Below are 19731 nucleotides of genomic sequence, written 5' to 3'. Positions count from 1 at the left end.
AAGGTCACTATAATGTGCAATTAATCAAATAAACTAACATAAAATGAAATGTTCTTACTTTATTCCGCTGCAAAAAAAAAAGGTAAATGTATTTGTACTGAGTTTGTAGAAATGCACAATTTAATATAATGCAGCAGCAAAACACAATAACTGCTGTTCAATACATCAGTAGCAGCAGTAATGCAGTTTCTAATCTACATATCTGCACATATATGCACTGCATGTTTTCTGCAGCACTTTAATTGGGTGTAAATAGTAGAGACTGACGATGTATCTTCTGTAACTGGACAACAAGTCAAAATTTGTACTCTAGGAACGACTGAAAGTATTTGTTTAGTCCCAAAAGCTGTCCTTGTGATTGTTATACTGTCATATATGTTATTATTTGGTCATTATTGCTGATACATTTACATGGAAGTAGCACTCACTGTTGTGGCTGGTCCAGGCTGACCTAATTCTAATTCTTCATCATTTGTCTAAATCTGCACTGTACCTACAGGCTGCAGCTGTCAAATGGGTGTAGTGCATTTAAATGTGCATAATTTCCTGCATGAACTCCGACTTCAAATACTATAAAAGACGTACTTTTAAGTTAAGTACTCGAGTGGATTAGGTTGCATCCTGGCTTCTCTCGGTTAGAGTTTGAAGCATGAACTGTAAATGCCCACTGACACTGTCTTTATTGTTTGAACTTTAATATTTGAACCACTGCTGTTCATCTTAAGCTCACTGTATGTTCCTCTGCAGTTTATACTCTGTTATTTGGCCTGGTCTCTTGAACTCAGTGTCTCTGTCGTCACTGCACCATATGTGCAAGTATTTACCACACAGATTCTTGCCGCACCGCTGTGCCAGCGCTGCCAAATGTGTGTAAAGTACGTTCAGTCTAATTCTGCTTGATGACTTCAGATTGTGATCCGTCGGTTGCCAATAATGCACACTAGTTCAATTCTCCCGTCACTCATGTTGGTCTGCTGACGGTACAAAAGGACTCCCTCGCTTCCCTCTTGACTTTCTCCACACAAAGATGTGACTGGAGATAGAATTATGCATTTTTCATGAGGCAGTGAATGCAAGTGTGCTCGCTGCTTCTGCTCAGTCTGGGCTATGTTTTGCTCTGTCAATACCTACAGCTTTTTATGATTTCAATGCTTATTCGCGGAGCGGCAAACAAGCTTAGTGAATAATCATGTGTCTTCAGATGCCTTGCTGTAATTGCTATCTTCGCTTTTTTTTTGTTTTCTTTTGTTTTTTTTTAATTCTGTTCTTATTTAAGATTTATTCTGCACTCATACACATAGTGTATAATCACTCAGTTGCAATTCAGATTTTTTGAATTGGATGGTGGTCAGTTCTCGACCACTTCGCTCTGAACTTCACAGTTTAGCTTCACTATAAGCCGAAAGACAATGCAGAGAGGGGCTACATGTGCAGATTTTTAGCTATAGTTTTCAATAACCTATAATTACTTATTTAATTTTCTCTGCAGTCCAGACTGTATATACATGCACTCAGCGGCAGCATCAAATCCAGCTGAAATTAAAAAATGGAAATATGTTGAAACCTTAATTTTTGACTGTCAACAATCCAACACCTCACATCCTCATGCAGTCAGGCTTTGAAAGTAATGGACAGAAAACGTGCCCGGAGGCATCAGAAAAGATTTGGACAGCTTCGTTCATTTTTCTTTTCAGTTTTCAAACAGTTCAAACAGAGCCTCTTTCCTATATATATAAAATACCACACAAGAGTCAGCTTTCTCCATTAGCGACTGTCCATTCTGGAGCACATTACTAACACATTCCAACTAAGCAATTGTAGTTTTGTTTTATTTTCTTATCATTATTTCATTTTACTTTCATGTCTGTAGTGTATTGTAAAGCTATAAACTCTCTGTGCAGCACGCCAGTTTCATCAGAGCTACGTTGAAGTACATTGTTCCTGTCAACTTTTTTAAATAAATAAAAGTCTAAAGCAAAGTAATATCGATTAATTAAGCCACAAATTGACAAAAGTGTGGAATGAAAGCCAAAAATTCTTCTGTTCACTTTCAGTGTAACAACAATGTTAAGTAGCTGCATTTTGTGACTCGGGGCTGTGAAAGTGTCGATTGTACATTTCCAGTGAATGCCAATTAGTCTAATTGGTTGTAGATAATTAGTTTTGTGGTACTGGACTGAACGCAAGCATAAAAATATAGAAATGTTGCCTGCATTTGTATATATGTTAATATGTATATCGCTTTTTGCTTTTGTTTTTTTCGTTTTCTCTGCTCCTGACTTTAGGCACAAGACCCTCAGGTGCTGGAACAATTGTCTAAAAACATCACTCGCATGGGCTTGACCAACTTCACCCTCAACTACCTCAGGGTAAGTCCTCTGCTTGTGTGTGTGTGTGTGCTTGTGTGTGTGCATCTGACAATGACTATGACTGTCATTCTGCCTTTGTTTTTGTACTTATCTGCGCACACTAGATGCACACCGAGGAACAATTTCTGTCCATTTTAAAGCACAGTGATTGATGTTGCTTATAGCTTCTAACTAAGTTGTTTGTATTATGTGGAATATTCAGGCTTTATCATATGTAATGTGGTCCTAGGCAATTTTTGCATTACATGCTGTGAAATAAATAAAACTGTAATGTTTTATTCAGAATTTTTGCATTTGCAGGTGTATTGAGTTTTTGAATGTCTAAGTTTTTGGCGTTGTTTTCTACTTGTCCCATACTAAGTTCTCGCTCATAATGTGAGTGCAAATGTAGCTATTTTTTCTGTTTTACTGGAGTAGAAAGCTTATGCCGTTGTTTATGTGCTGAACACGTCTTGTGACTCTTGGGCGTTTGAAACTTGAGTGTATAATTTCAAAAGTATACGGCATCAAAACAAAAAATAAGTACCCATTTCTTCTTTACTCTCTGCATATACATATTTTTCTACCTGACCGCGGCAATATAATTTACGGAAATAGGAAGTATAAGCCGGCTGAATACATTAGTGATTATTTCACAGGGTTCTGTTTGTGTTTTTCGCCGCCACAGTTGACTGACAGCTACGATTTCCAAATGGGAGAACAAGAGCGAGCGGGAGAGAGACGGGGAGAGGGAAGAATTAATTGGATACAGAAAATTAGCATAACATTAATGAACGCTCCCTGTTGAGACTCATAATTGTGAAATGGCGCGCGAATCAGGGAACGGCACCTCCACTGCTTATAATAACTGAGTGAAGAAAGACACACAGAGAAGGAGAGAGGGAGCAGGGTGGCTGTTTTTGTTTTTCTATAACAATGATTTTCTATACCGAAAGCAACTGTAATGCGGCTCGAAGAAGAAGAAGAAAATTGCACAGTGAAGGTTTAGCTTATGTTCATTCTTTATTTTCGTGATGGTCATTGCTTTGTAAAGGAAACAATGATCATGTCTTGTTTTCTGTTTGCTGACAACATGCATTGTACTGAAGAGGTTAAGCTGTTTGTGTCTAAGAAATCCCAGCTTAGCTCAGTGGTTCTGGAATATTTCACAGAATTTCTTGCATATCTGCTAAATTATTCATCTTAACAAGGTATTTAGTATTGTTTTGCGGTTTCCTTTCTTTTCAACAATAATGAAAACATTAGTTGATTGAATTTGCATTTGCCAGATTGCCTGTAAGGAATGTGAAGAAGTAAGAAAGAAATGCTCGGTTACAGATTCAGCATTTTATAGTGGTTTCCAACCTTTTTTTTTTTACTTGTGATCCTTAATATGAATTAAAGTTGATTACATGGATTCTCTTTTATGGTGGTAGGAGGTACAAATTTCCAATAACAAAAAAAAATGATGACATAAAAGTCCAAAAACCAAATTTTCTTTCCTTCTACCCTCAATAATCCCGTCACAATCCCTTTAGATCCATCTTGCGACCCCTTCTAGACAGCTCGATCCTCCGGTTGGGAGCCGCTGCTGTGTGCTCACTGTTATTCAACATGTCATAAACTTTGCAAATGATATTTTCCCCCGCTGTTATCCGAAGGTGGCAAGGTAAAATACACCCTTTCCTCACATTAAACCGGCAATAGTCTATCTCTGAAAAAGGCCTTTCCCACCGTTTATCAGTTCTTACAAGAGAGACTGACGGTTTCCTGACTAAGGGGTTACAACCGGCCTTTCTCTCCCTTTCACAAACACACACTCTCTCTCTCTTTCTTTTTTTTTTCATTTGGAGTATTTAAGCCTTTCCATGTATTGGATCTGCCGGCTTCCTACTATTCAGCCTGAAAATAGCCCTTGTTTTCAGGCTGAGAGCCAGGGCTTGTTGGCTGAGCTGGGGAGGGATATTACTGTGTCAGGAGGGAACTATCAGAGGAGAACACGGGATTAGTCTGCTACAGGGATGTTCACTTTACCTCGAGCGGCATAGCATCAAAACACCGACGTCCTAGCACAAACATCGCTATGTTTATGTAGGGTAATTTGGCGTGCGCAGCTGAGTCTACGGTTGTTAGAATGACTAGTTTAAAACCCCTGACTGGTGAACATCTCTGGTTGGAATACCCATCATGCTAATACATTTCCGCAAGAATTCCTTGTGTTGTCAGGCGATTTGTATAAAAGCCTGAAAGGCTGTTGTACGTGTAGCGGTAAATAGCAGATACTGTACATGATCCGCATCTCCTCAAAAGTTTTTCTTTAATTCTTTTCAGATTTATCTCCCAAGTGGCTGTACAGTACGACTGGAGATAGGATGAGCATGTTGATTAGAATTTGACATCAGAAAAGTAGGAGTGGTGGGATGCTGAAGGTCAGATGAGATCATTTGAGCATGCAGTGAATGATTAACAGTCTCCTTTCTTTCAGTAATGACTGTCAGAGCGCCCTTGAGCAACCTGGTAAACCCACGCCTACTTTCACTGCAGCAGTTTTGACCTTATATTGCACTCCGATTGGGAGACACAAGCAGCAACTTTGTGGACTTCTTGCCTAGTTAGCCGTATAAGAAGCTACACATTGAATACATTTACAGTTGTATGTCTTTTACTTGTTTTTCTGTGGCTGGATCACTGAAAGAAATATATCGACATTAATTTCAGCAAGTGTCCAGTAACAAAATATGTTTGCATTGAAGTAACAAAACCATCTAGTAGCCATAGGAGGTAGAAAGAGAGGAAACAGCAGGACATTGTACAACCCCATCTATGAATGGACGTGGCTACGAAACGTTACACTAATGCTGTTCGCTTTTTAGGGTCTGTGTCACCAGCCATGTGGTGCTTCTGGTTAGATACAGACATATGCTTAGGCGGGTTTTGGAAGGGTTTTCTGAAATCCCAAATAGCCTAAATTATACCACTTAGCAGAGCCAGGAACTGTAAAAACAGAGAATTGCCAGATTTTGTACTTGCGATGATCCACAAGCTACTCATCTATGGCATGTGCTCGTTGGTAGACTTACGATTTGAAGCCCAGTGATGGAGTCGGATGCTTGCTTAGTACATCCACCCTTAAAGATATTTTGCAACTACTTCCTGTTTTAGATGCAAGTTGTTTACAGCTATTTGAACTAACAGTAATGCTGCTGCTTTCCTAGTGATGACTGTCAAGACTGTGCAAGCAGCAAGTAGCTTACTTAGAGATGTTTTATTTTTATTTTTAAGTTGAGTGTAGAGGAATCATAAAATGAGGAGGAATGGCAAGCAAAAAGCAGATGATGTGCATTTTAGCCATGCTCCTTCTTTATAGTTGAGTCTGAGTTTGCTCTAAAAGCATTCATTTTAATTGTTACAAAACAGGACATTACTGGAAATTTAATAGTCAAATTTTCCACCACAGGGAAAAGTCAGGCAGAAAAACAGAACGATTTTATCCAGTTAGAGGATATGAAGCGGGCAGGCTGCCTGGAGTTTGATCCCAGCGTTGCCCTGTGATTGGTTTTATGTGGTCAGGCCTATGACTGGCCAGTGACTGCCCTCCAGCTCCACCAACAAGCGTCTGGATGGTTACTGCTGCTGGAGAAGGCGGGCTGACCAGCTGGTAATGTTATCCAGATGTTATCTGGATAAGCTAATCCTGATGTATTTAAGATGACAAGCTGACCCCTGGTTCCTCTCACTGCAGATCACCAGAGATTTACAGTTTTCTTCAGACTGAATATTGTACTTAAGGTCTTTAAGGGGAGAATATTGTTGGAGCGCAGTGTGGGAACATGAGACACAGAATAGCCAAAGAAATGTGTGCAGCCAACTATGTGTGCATGAACAAGAACACATTTTTCTGTTAGGTGTAAACGGCAACAAGGTCCACTCATATTAAAATGCACCAACCTGCCCATATTTCTGTCTGTCTTCTTGTTCTTTGTGACAATGAATCTGTTTTTAAAGATATTTTATTAATGGTGTCTGTAAAACTCGATTTACTGCCTAATTAATCACTCAAAGTCAGTCTGCGACTGATTAATTGAGCAAAAAACTTAGCATTTTTATGGCTGTTGTTTTGCATTACCTTGATAAGAGTAACAGCGTTCTCTCATCACTTAATCAGCTTTAACTGAACATGTGGTTTGTCCTGTTGTGTCCGCAGTTGTGTGTCATCCTGGAGCCCATGCAGGAGCTCATGTCAAGGCACAAGACTTACAACCTCAGCCCGCGGGACTGTCTCAAGACATGCCTATTCCAAAAATGGCAGAGAATGGTAGCCCCACCAGGTAACTACCTACAAAGCACACATCTGGATAATGTTTTGTCGTGAAATCTAGAATTCCCACAAATCTGGAGGACGATGAAAGAACAAGAACTTAGCAGATAGCTCCAGATCCTCTGTTTAAACAGGTTAAATGATAAAAATGAAAACTTAAGAGTTTTAGTCCCAAACAACATTAAATACATTTTGGACAGTGACTACAAAAATGCTAAAATTTCCTAAAGTGCTACGTATCCAATAGTAAGAGTTAATCGTTTCCTCTACTGAGCTTTTAAGTTTCTCCCGTTCCTTTAAAACAGCTTTTAATTCCATCCCATCACTCACTGTGTGGGAACATGAATATTTTCACTCAGAATGTGTTTTCATTGCATCATTTATGCTCGCAAATTTGCCATTATATGTCTTAATCCCTTAAATATGTTTTGCCTGTCAGGTATGTGAAATTAATCAGAATTCAGGGTTGCCTCTTGAATCTCAACCTTGCCAATCTTAACGGGCCTCTCAGCTTTCCATGATTGATGTTTGTGGGCTGGTTTCTGAAAAGTACCAGGCTTAAATCGGCTGTGTGGTCTTAAGCTGGAGAGAAAGAGTAAGCCGAGTTTTTTTGGACACATCAGAGTGGCTGCAAATTACAGCAATGCTTAGCGAGGCGTGACGAGATGTCTTTAAAAACCAACACCAGTCAAAAAGCCTTTGACTCAGACCTGTGTAACTTTAATTAAGAGTGCCGGGTGTAATCAAACTAGTAGATCCAGCTCCCCGGCCAGCGGCTCCCCAGCGTCGACGACGTTCTTCAAAGAAAGGAAAAAAACAGGGAAAGAAAAAACATAGAGGGCATTTTATGAATATAAAGCATTTGGAGGAAAAAAAGACTCCTGTATTGATGGTTAATAGTGTTCATGGAGAAAGACACGGCTTTATATACAATCCGCAATGGGTGATATACTTTCATCATATACTCTATAGGAATATGTGTGACAGAGAACCACTGATTCTCACTTCAAGTCAGTGATCCTCAGTGTGTTTTGCCATTAAGAAAAAGGTCATTTCATGTCATCAGTCTACATGCTGACATGACGGTTGCTGCCTGATCTTTGCAGTTTAGCTGGAATTGGGGTTTTCCTTATTGGTGGCGTGTTGTTCCCCTTTTCCTGCAATTCTTCTCCAGCTTGGAAACTGGTTGGGATTTTGCCAGGAAGGAAGCCACAGGCACATTTATGCTCCGATAAGTTCTTTTGGTGGAAATGGAAGTGATTTTAGTGCGTCACCGGTTCAGCATCGGAGGAAACCAGTCGGATAACAGAAATGATTGTCTCTGACAATAGGCTCGCTTTTTTTTTTGCACACACGTCTGTCAAAGTCAGGAATCAAAAGAGAAGAGATACTGATAAAAATTCCCCTTATTGTTTTGATTTATAGTTTCACTTTTTGCTTGTATCATGAGTCGCCAGTTGTTATAACTGAATATGAAAGCATCTCCCTTGGTGTGATTAGTAAGAACCTCGAAAAATGTATTTCATTCTCAGACATCTGTTTGAAGATCACAGCAGGGTTTTCTTGTCTCTCTTGAGATTAAAAGGAATAATGTTTTCTAACAAATGTTGGCAGGATTTGCAAAATCTTGTATTCATAAATTATGCACGACATAAATTATTTTGTAAATACTAGAAACCCTAAGATCTCGATTTAACCTGTGTCAGTACTTTATATCTTTTTATTAATAATGACTTCACTTGTGATTTAATTGTACCTTCAGGAATCACATATAGCTCATAAGTGGAAGAATATCTTTCATCTAAGCCCAAGTTACCCAGTAGTGTTAACTAGCCTTTGTAAAGCATTGAATGTTTCGTTATTTCTCTCATCTTTCTCTGTTGTTGTCTCTGGTCTCATTCTGTCTTCAAATGTTTAAGAAATCATTTAATCACCTGAGTAAAATAAAACTGATTTTGGCTCCGGTTTCAGCTGGACACCCACAGAACTTCAAAACGGAAATATTTCCCACAAATCACAAAAAAGGTATCTTCTCTCTTACACTGTCATTTGCCTGTAGTCTTACAAGAAAGCAGCATTCTCGTGCTTGCCGGAATGCACTGAAATACATTTTTGTATGCAATTTTTTCATGGATGCTCAACTGCATGTTGATAAAATAGTCCTAATACCTGCAATAAGTAACAAATACAGGTTAGATACAGCCTGCCATATGTAAAGACACACCTCTTGTAAAGATTTGGCTAAAACATGATGATGAAAACCTAATGTACCCATGGTTAACAAATCAAGTCTACAGGAATTAAGCAAATGTGCTAGAGCGGATACAGTATAAAGGCAGCTTCAGTAAGACAAACACAGATGTGCTTTCTGCCTCAGCAGAGCTGTTTTAATCTGGTTTATGCTACTGAGGAACACCACAATCGCTGCTGCGCCGAAATCATTAACAGATTTACATTACGTTGAGCATCGGGGTCCATTGTTGAGCATTTATGCAAATGAAACAGGGGTTCTTTCTTACTAGTGCATGTCTTGGGAGATGTTAACGCTCGTGTGGTTTCACCTCTGAAGAAAACAAAGCATGGATCATTGTAGAATAGCAGTTCTTATCTGTGTAACTCGTCTTTGTGCGTGTGTGTGTGTGTGTGTGTGTGTGTGTGTGTGTGTGTGTGTGTGTGTGTGTGTGTGTGTGTGTGTGTGTGTGTGTGTGTGTGTGTGTGTGTGTGCGTGTATCTTCTTACTGCATGCATGCATGTATACAGGCCTTTTGAACAATTTTGTGTGCATGTCTTTCTGTCTCTACGTGTGATTTTGCCTGTCAGAACAAGCGACTGTATGACCTCACACACACGTTCACACTGCACACACCCCTACACCTTGTCTCCGTCTGTATGCATTATGTTCTTGGCATTGCCTCTGTTTCTCTTTGCTGGTCGCGCCAAAGCTGAGCCCGCCCGACAGACAACCACGAAGAGGAGGAAACGGAAGAACTCAGCCAGCAGCGCCAACAGCAGCGTGGGCACCACCGCCAGCAAGAAGCGCAGCCCCGCCACCAACTTCAGCCTCTCCAGTCAGGTACCTGTAAGCATCAGCCCCACTCGGTTTGCCTCCTCTTTTATTGTTTTCTATATCTACACATGCATGATTTCAGGGTTACACGCAGACATGGGAAATTCCTAATGGTATTGCAGCTATTAGGTTTAATTTATTTGCACAAATGAGAGAAAGAAAAAAACCTCCAGGAGGAGAGGGTAGAAAAGAAACTCAAACCTGTGTAGTGAGACAAAGAAACCCTGAGGGACTTGTATGAAAACATCTCGCCCCGAAAGACAAAGAGAAAATACATCAAATATCATAAAGGGTGACACAAACGACATTAAAATCATCAAAGCTGAAGACAGTACAAGAACAGCTCGATTTATAAATAACAAGTAAAGAAGGTGAACGAAAGTGCTCCTCTGCTGCTTTGCTGCAGGTTGTATCACATGACGAACTGTTGTAGCTGCGGCCTTAATTTCCACCCAGTGATTCTCGGAATAAACTTCTCAGAATATTTATGTTTAAAAAGACACATTCGACCCTGTTGCTCAACCGAGTGGCCGTAGGCTTGAGGTTACAAAAAAAAAAGAAAAGAAGAAAGGTTTGAATCTTATGACCAAATGGGAAAATGTGGGCGGGGAAAGTGACACTCTGCCCTCTCAGTCACCACTCTTCAAATGCCCTTGAGCAAGGCACTGAACTCACAACATGCTCAGAGGAGTGGTGGCAAACTGCACTTGTACTCAAATGTAAGGCAGAGTGCTGCTGTGAATATCTCAAGTTAAAACTTCAGACCTTGTGTGTCCATTTAGGAGCTTCTGGTCCAACCATTTGGTCGGTTAAAGACGATGACTGTGAGGTTGCTTGTTTGAATCCCTGAACTGGATTATGAGTCCATCTGATGTGGGATGTGTATCGATATCCATTTCGTGCATGAAAACGTACTACATCAGCCGACGTACATTGTTTTTCTCTTGACTTCATCACTTTTGCACCATTTTAAGCAAAAAAGCAGCTGAAGAATAAACTGAAATGTCACACTAGCGGGACCAGAAATACTAAAAGTTTGAGCAGCAGCTGTAAATGACATTGATATACAGTGAAAACACCAGAAATATTAAACTTCAACTTAACAAAATGGGGGAAAAAAACATCAAAAGTGCAACCTACAGTGCATATGTTGCATGTGTGACTGTCAACTGATATCTGTAATAGAAGAATGACAGCCAACAATATTAGTGTGATTACATTGTGGTCAGGTTGGTCAAAATTATTTATTGGCTGATGGATTTTTGAAAACTCATGTAAATATTTTTGTACTCGGCTGTCAGCGTCTCCTAAAAAAGCATGTAAATTGGTTTAACACTGCATTATGCTGGTGGAAATATACAGTTATCCCTGCCTGTCTTTGTGTACGTATCCGAAATATATTTAATCTTGCAAGTGAAATATTTTTATGCATTAATCTCATAATGTGTTGTGTTGAAAAAGTCCCAAATTGCCACTTAATGACCTTTAAATTTGGAAATTCCGTCACAGTTTAAGTGCTGTGAATAACTAATAATAACAATAATAACAAATAATCAAATTCTGTTTCTGAGAAAAGCAACATGGCTGAGATTAAGTTTTAAAAATATCAGGCCCTGTGACTCTGATCATTATGTTTCAGGGTATAACTCTCTGATTTGGCTACGTCTCCGTAAAAGGCCACTTGACACAGTTAGAGGTTAAACAGCCTCTTAAACAGCTGAGTATTTCACCACATGCCAGGCACCCCCCTTGAGAATTCGATGCCGTTGTGTCTGTGCTGTCTGCAGAGGCTCTACTTTTTCTTTTTTTTTTTTGTCCATGCACTGCTCATTATACACATACTGTATTATAGTTACACTACTGCATCCAATTTACTGTTGCGTAGCCGCGCCAGTGCAGCACTCCACAGTTTTAGAACACAGATCATTCCGGCACAGCTAGAAGTGCGCTGGTACCAAACGCAAAAAGGAATTTGTCGACGTTAAAGTGTCGCTGGTTGGCATTAATGTGTTTCTATCTTGTACGCGGAACTAATTCTGTTTAATGGGAAATTTAAGGGTGCTAATGCCTTTCAATACAGTAGATGCAGTATAGCATCCAGGGCTCCCGGAAATTATGTTTATATACTACTAATTTATTTCAAAAGAAGACATAATCCTTGGTGATTCTCCCTGGAAATGTCTTTTGTGATGTAGGAAGCGCTGCATGTATGGACTGCTCACAGACTGGTGGGTGGATGAAGTGCAGGACTCTGCAGAACGCCTGTTGTCAGGTTGAAAAGCACTTTGGTTCCTGGTAGAAAAAGATTGTGGGTTCAGTTAAATTCTAATAAATTAAACATGCTGTGTTTGGAGCTTCAAATCACTTTTGAACTTTTTTTCATAATTGGTTAAAATAATGGTCTTTCTCTAACTTTAACCCTCCTGTTGTCCTCATTTACAGGCACCAAAAAATATTGCTTCCTTGTCTGAAAAAAATCCAAAAATTACACACAAAAAATTCCCCAAATTTCTGAAAATTTGCAAAACCTTTAGGAAGAAAATTCCAATAATTCCTTAAAAGTTTCCCTGAAAAGTTTTATTTAAAAAAAAAAAAATCCCCCAAATTTGGCAAGAAAATATTTTCAAAAAAATGAGAAAAATCTTCCAAAAAAATCCTAAAAATATCTGAAGTGATTACATTTACAGTATATCAGTAAAACTTCTAATATTTTCTTTAAGACATAATTTTGCTGGATTTTGGTTGATTTTTTGTGAATGTTCTTAAACATTTGTAACATTTCTTTTTTTGCACCAAAAAATGTTCAAAGATTTCCCAAAAATGTTAAAAATGTGTACATCAGAAGTTTCACTGTGAAAATATATTTTTTCCTCTCATTTTCAAACTTTAAAACGGCTCAATTTTGACCCGCAGGACAACAGGAAGGTTAACCAAGTATTGGTGGCTACACAAAAAGTTTTTTTTAAAAACTATTTTAGAGGGTGTGATATTTCAGGTTTGGGTATTATCATCAAAGCAGTGAAAGGCATTGTCAGTGTATCTTTTTCACATATATATAAGTAATTTCCAGGCTACCGGGTTGAACACAGAGGCTTTGTAGAACTTGTACAAACTCTAGGTCCCATTCGCTTGAAGAACTTACAACTAGGTAACCTGCCTGCCTTGTTTCTCTAATATCACATCACATCGGGGTTGTTCTGCTGGTTTTCTTGTTTTTCTAATTCTACTCTTGAATAAGGACCACACTCTGGGTCACCTGAACGCACATACTGTACTGACTCTACACATTCTGTCCTGTGGTTTGCTGTCTCGTCATCTTTTCAGATTTGTTGCTGTCGTCTTTTACCTCCGTCTCACACATACATAATGCACATCACACACACACACACACACACATATACACACACACACAGTACACGCAAATTGTTTTCTCTCTAGAAAGCCAGCGTGGCTCTGTGCCAGCTCTCATTATCACAGATATCTGTATACACCCTCCACCCCCAGCCCCTTCCTCCTTCACATGCACACTCTCTACTCCATCACTGCCCCCCACACCCCTCCTCACCACCACCTTCCCACCCACCCACCCACACACTAACACGCGTGCACACAGCAGCCGTACCACTCATGTCGTGCATTCACACGCCTCTTAAAGACTGGCAGCGTGGCTGGTAACACGCTGGTTACATATGTTGCGCGCCTGCTGTCTTTGTCTGAGAAGTTGTTCGTTTGTGGCTGAACACAAGCCTACGTGAGCCCAATAACAATAAGGAGTGGACCCTCGCAAGGGGAAGGGGGGGTTACCAGCGGCTGGAGGAGAGGAGGTGCGGGGGGAGGAAGGTGGTGGTAGGGGCGTCCATAGAATGAGCAACACTGACCTCTAGTGGTCCGAGTGTGGAACATGTGTTGCTTTTTTAAATTTATATATTTATATATTTCACCCAGCAGGCCTCTAGCAGCAATTCCCAGTTATTTCTCCCTGCAAGAGTGTAACATATGAAGCGAGCACAAGACATATTGTCGAGTGAACTCTTAGCCGACTTTCCATAAACTGTACACAAGCAGCGGACCTGACACTAAACACAATATGAGAATTTTACATTCACGACATTCTGCACTGAGGTAATAACATGGAGTCAAACGGCACACAAACAATATGCGTGCTCATGAGGCAGTCTGGTCTCGATTTATTTTAAGTAACTTAAACAGTTTTATATCATTATTTATAGGCACAAATATAATTCTTATATATGTTTCATACTTCTCTCACCTATATGTAATCGGCCACATTGTTATACTAGTCCAGCAATCTGATGACAAGACTGTAAACAACCTCAAAGTTTATTATATTCTGTATTTCGAGCCCTGTTAAATCACATAACATACTAAAATCAACAATAAAAAGAGCCTCTGACAAGCATTGAAGCAATAAACGCAGTTGTAAATACGCAGTGGAGCATAAAATATAAAAAATAACCCCCAACCAATACAGTATTTACTTCTGTTTGAGTAACTTTGGGTATAAACAACACTGCCTCTGTTTCTGTAATTACTTGCAAACTGTGAATTTGTGACCTTTTTAAAGTATTTATATTTTAAGTTGGAAGGAAAGAGCTTGAAATGAGAAGTAGATTGTAGGTTTTGGTCTTTTCATGAGATTTGTTGACAATAAGAATCATCCTTAAACAGTTTTCTGTGTAGTAACTGTGAGAAGGACAAAAAAAGCCAACACAGAAGACAATATTAAAACTGTGGCGTCTGTCAGCTAAATTTGAAGACTGAAGGGATGGAGGGCCGGTTTGCAGCTAATTTTCACAGCTTTTTTTTTTCTTTTGCTGCTTTAAGGAATAATTATGTCCTCCTGTCCGCTTGTTGTCACCCCAATTCCGCCAAATTCCCACTTGTTGTTTTGGAGGCCGGAGGAGCAAACATGTCCTCCACGCTCCTCACTGCTAATCTCTGTAAAAAAAAAAAAATGCTAATGACACTGCTCAGTGAATGAAGGGAGCGGGGAGGCGTCTGTAGATGCAACCGGCCCATTCAAAGCCTTTCCGCGTAGCTAGTGCGAAAGCTAACTCTTAACGAGATGAGTAGACAAGTAGACAGTATTAATTAGCTCACAATTAGCACTCCCCAGTCTCAGACTAGCCACCAGCTGTTATCATCGGTGGGATTTTTCGCGGCGGGGAGGGGGTGCCTAAAATTGGCCAGAGGTAGGTTGACAGGCCTCCTCACAGGAACAGATGGTGAATGCAAGGCTTGTTGGCAATCAGCACGTTTTTAGCTAATGACTTAATTAGCTATGCAAATTGACAAATCAGTGTGGATATTGTCATTTAGTTGAAAAGCTCACCTAAATTAATTAGCCTGATTAAGGCATAGTGGGGTGTAGAAGTGGTCGCTAGGGGGGCTTTGGGGACGGCTTGGATAAATAAACTGCCTCTCCTCATTGGTGCTTTCCATCAAAGTGTGTGTGTGTTTTGGGTGCGAGGGTTTGGAGTGTGCGAAGTTGTCTAGTTTGTTTGTATGTTTACATCAATGCTTGTTGGGTGTTTGTTCTGCGCCTGTGTGTTTATCTCGGCGTGAATTTGTGTACTACGGCTGCAGTGGCGTGGTGTTTGTTGTGTGTGGCACACGCAGGGTTAATCTGCATTCACGTGCCTTTGTCTCTGTGTTTGCGTTCAGGTGTGTGATTACGTGCTAAGGTGTGATTGTACAGTAAGCTTATCTGGGTTTGTGTGCCGGCGTATGTGCATGCTTGTGTGCGCGTTGCAGAGGAGATGGCTGAGGAGAGCGAGATCTCCCGGGCCGAGGCGGCGTTGACACACATGGCCAGTGAAGCATGCGCTCCATTTAACTGTACAGCTTCTTCCCAGGTTACAATGGGAGGCGTTGGGGCTCGCCAGCAGGGAGATGCTTAGCCAACCTTAGATACGAAGACTCACAAATAAATACAGCCACGATTCAGAACTTATTGATCAGTATTTGAATTCAGAAATTACCCTCTGGTGATTATTTGTCAGCAGAGCGCATAGGAATTTAGCAACATGACAAAAACACGAGCTCACACACGGGGCATCCCTTTCCATCAGGATTTCTTTGACATCACACCAGTCACAGATATCAGTGGATAATGGATAAATCTCTCTTCTTCCCTTCCATGACCCACTGTGAGAGGGCCATCTCTTTGAAATATGTCCTACATGATGAGTATTGATTGGGGCGGGTATAGTCCTCTGGGGAATCCGCTTTCTGTATGGGAAGGTTTCATTTGCTCAGGGTGCTTGGACAGGGGTCGACCGTATGGACGGGTCCACTGGATACACCAGCCCTAAACACACATATATGCTGTCATATCTGTGCAAGTATTGAAGGAGGATAACCTCTCCCGGTAGCCCTACTTCAAATGGGAAACATGTTAAAGACTTAAAAAATCTCTGTAAATGTTTTTCTTTATGACCTTGTGTGGTTTCTACGCCTCGGTTTTATAAAAGGTGGTTGATTAAATTCTTGTTAAGGGAAACGGACAACATACATAATCATTTATTTGAAGCGATGCAAATGTTATTTTAAGGTCTTTTGGGCGGATCTGCGTTCACTTGATATTCAGATGGTGCTCTGGTCTGAGAATTAGATGAAACAGATATGCATTAATTTCCTCTCTGGTGATTTCTCACTCACTTTAGCATATTAATTTTGAATCACCCTGAGGCTAAATACGGCCGGTCCTGTACAAAACCGAAAACATTTCACGGTTGCCTGTGTAAAAATTAATTATATTTGTGTACCAGATTTCAGAACTAGTTAGAGCCCACTTGAAAGAATGTAAACTGTTAAAATTAGGAGATTGGGGAGTTTGCATGAAAAAGCACAGAGGACAATATGTGATAGATAGATAGATAGATAGATAGATAGATAGATAGAACCCAGTGAATCAAGTTTTTTGGCCTAACATCAAAACCGATAAAATAGTGCCTGTATTTCACCGGCATTTACTGGACTCATAGAAGGAAGGAGGAAGGGTGACCTGTTGTTTTCTTGTTTTGCACAGACAATGTTTACATTTAGAAAGCCTTGTTACATTTGAGAATGCATCCAAAGAAACATCAGAATAAAATTGGACATGATGTGTTAATTCCATGACAGATGATATGTGATGTTACCTGAAATTATTTTAATAGCCCACATATGTCGGTATCAGTTGATATCGGAATCAGAAATTGAGAGTTGGACAACATCGGTATATCGGTTTTTGGCAAAAGAGCCAATAGTGGACATCCCTCGTGTTAAGTAAGGATTTAAAACAGCACCGTTCTCTTTCCCATGGTATCTTAATGCCAGCATTTAAACTTCATGTAACACAGCTGAGAGGATAGTTTGAATATGACATCACCTTTTTAAAGATGTGCTACTAGAAATTTGTATGTTTTTGTTCTTTTCAGTGTGTAAAAGTTTTCTGCCTCCTTCTTTCTGTCTCTCAGGACGTGATGGTCGTGGGCGAGCCGACCCTGATGGGCGGCGAGTTCGGGGACGAGGATGAGCGTCTGATCACTCGTCTGGAGAACACTCAGTACGATGCCACTAACGGCTTGGACGACGAGGACGACTTTAACAGCTCCCCGGCTCTGGGCAACAACGCCCCCTGGAGCAGCAAACCCCCCGCCGCCCAGGACAGCAAGCCCGAGAGCACGGCGCCCCAACCCTCACAGTAAAACAAAAGAAGAAGAAGAAAACAGCAGATCCTTGACTCCAAGTGGACTGGACTTTTTAACCTCTCCCCTTTCCCAGAGGGCAGTGCTTCTACGCCTCATAACATCGTACTGAATCAGAGCCCCCCCTCCCTCTCTGTCTGCAAACTCACCACCGGCATGTCCAGCCAAAATATGGATATTTTCTTCTTCTCTGAATCACTGTAACATCTAGGAGAACACTGAGAACTGGCAGCATTGCACAGCAATATCCACAGACAAGAAATGCATACAAGTCGTATGCGGCTGTAATGTAAAAATAGCAAGGCGCGGGCATTTTTTTTCTCTCAAGAATGCAATGGAAAATCGCGGATCAAATTCTACTCCTTGGACCCTCTGATACAAACCTCTCGTCTGGTGGAATACCACAGCTGTGATTGGTTGACCTGCAGGTCACAAGTCATCACGCTGACAGTAGACAGTGGGGAGGAAAGAAGAAGAGTAAAAACAACAAGCAAAATGTCTCAAAAAATTGCAAGCTGAAAAAGGGAAGGTGTTTTTTAACAGCCAATGGAAGCATCTAACCACATTGGAGACAAATGAAACATTGTTTGAGGCAATTGCATTTTTATTGGAAATTCAGTCAGCTGTTGGTTTGTTTCTGCTGTTGCTGTTTATTTCCATTTCCAATTAAGAGGAAATAAAAGTTCTCTACCGCTATGGACTCCTTTCAAACGAGGGAAAGTCGTGATTGTTTTTCCACATTACTGCGGTCGTCACAGATTGTGATTTCATGCAAACCAGTTTGATTGTGTTCGTAGTCTATTGGTATTTTGCTTCTCTCAGAATCCTTTGCAATCACGTTGTAATTTTGCCGATCAGTATGTGAACTTTGCCGACACGCGTTGATGCATTAATGTTGATTTTTTTTCTTCTTCTTCCTGAAAAATTTGACATTTTTTCCCTTTAACGACCTACTCCCAAACTGATACTAAAGCCTTTTCCTGCATGATTTTATAGAATTTTTATTTTGTTTGATATATGTGCTTTTTAAAACACATCAGTCGGATTTTCCTTTTTGAGTTCATCAGTTTGGGAACACTGTTACAAGGTTTGTAGCTCTGTAAATAGAGGTGGAATCTATTTTGTCCACTGTAAATCAGCCACTGAAAGCAGTTTGGATATGGCAGCTGTTTTGTTTTGTACAGGAGGTTCAGATTTCTGTAGGGTGGTTTGGATGGACGCCGGTTTGCCTCTGTCAGAACCAAACTCTAAATGTTCCCCGTCCTCTCTAGCTAGTGCAGAACCAAAGCCACAAAGGCAATAAACAGCCAACGCAGTCACATGGTCTTATTTGTAGGAAGAAACTGATTTTTACATTTAAAAAGAAATCCCATCCACCCCACAGAAATGCTTCGAGATCCCTGCGTTTGTGTTCACAATTGTTCTTTAATCTTTAATTGAATTGATACTGCAGTATATCCCTGATCTCTTTTGTTGGAATTTTGTTTGAAAATGGGCAAGAAGACAATGAAGGATGTCTTTATACAATTGGATCTTATGGGTATTTATTTGTGCATTTGTAAGGAAGCTAACACATTTCTAAATATGTTTGAGCCTAGTATTATTAGACACCATTTGTACATTATATAGCAGAGGTGTTCAGTGTCATATCTGATGTCTGGTATGTATGCTTTACCATTATGTGTGCCAATAAAACCGTGCTTACAAAGAGCTGCGTTTGGTTTGGTTACATGCATTGCTTGTGCGTGTAGCTGTCATTTACTTACACCTCTTAACTCTGAACAGTTAAAAAGTAAAGAAACATCTCTCCCTCAGCTCCCTTTAGTGGCTCTCTATCATAATGCACAATCTCAGACGACGATAAGAACTTTTCACCCACGCCGGACGAGACAAAATAATTTGGGGGCGTTTTGTTGAGCAAATGTCAGGAAGATGTAGGTGCAGTTAAAGTCTCAGCTACATTTTGTGACTCACATAATCTTTCTTACGCGGCAGGAAGCTATATGTCTGGGCTGTAATCATTACATTCTCCTCTATTTTCCTCATTTCTTGTTGACAACTAGCCAGAGAAAGTTATGTTTCATCACATTCCCCATGTCCATAATAGGGTCTAATAGCATGAAATGACTCGGCCGTCTACCGTAAACACTGTCTTCTACAGCTGCCGTTTTCTGATGACATTTAATGAGCACGTGGTGAGAAATCTATTGCAGAAGAAGCTGAGATAAGGTGGAGTTTTTTTTTTTTACACCCGAGGAACCCTCAGAAGGCATGTCAAGCCGCTTA

The 19731-nt window shown here is 40.3% G+C and overlaps 1 protein-coding gene across 5 annotated transcripts in view; it reads left to right on the top strand.

The window, feature by feature from the left end:
* ldb2a (LIM domain binding 2a) overlaps window positions 1-19155 on the top strand; it is a 102119-nt gene extending 82964 nt beyond the window's left edge. Inside the window, exons 5-9 of one of the 5 annotated variants that reach the window (XM_022202157.2) lie at window positions 2286-2369; window positions 6553-6676; window positions 8638-8691; window positions 9609-9739; window positions 17215-19155. In XM_022202157.2, the coding sequence (XP_022057849.1) occupies window positions 2286-2369; window positions 6553-6676; window positions 8638-8691; window positions 9609-9739; window positions 17215-17445 (624 nt within the window). In that variant the 3' untranslated portion in view covers window positions 17446-19155. Of the gene's footprint in view, window positions 1-2285; window positions 2370-6552; window positions 6677-8637; window positions 8694-9593; window positions 9746-17214 lie in introns of all 5 variants that reach the window. The other 4 variants (XM_022202156.2, XM_051954640.1, XM_051954638.1 and 1 more) reach the window with 4 other exon arrangements.
* The last annotated feature ends 576 nt before the right edge of the window (window positions 19156-19731 follow it).

Source organism: Acanthochromis polyacanthus, chromosome 10 (assembly GCF_021347895.1).
Source record: "Acanthochromis polyacanthus isolate Apoly-LR-REF ecotype Palm Island chromosome 10, KAUST_Apoly_ChrSc, whole genome shotgun sequence".
Lineage (NCBI taxonomy): Eukaryota > Metazoa > Chordata > Actinopteri > Pomacentridae > Acanthochromis > Acanthochromis polyacanthus.
The sequence above is the reverse complement of the archived record's forward strand: the minus strand, read 5'-3'. Positions and strand labels throughout refer to the sequence as shown.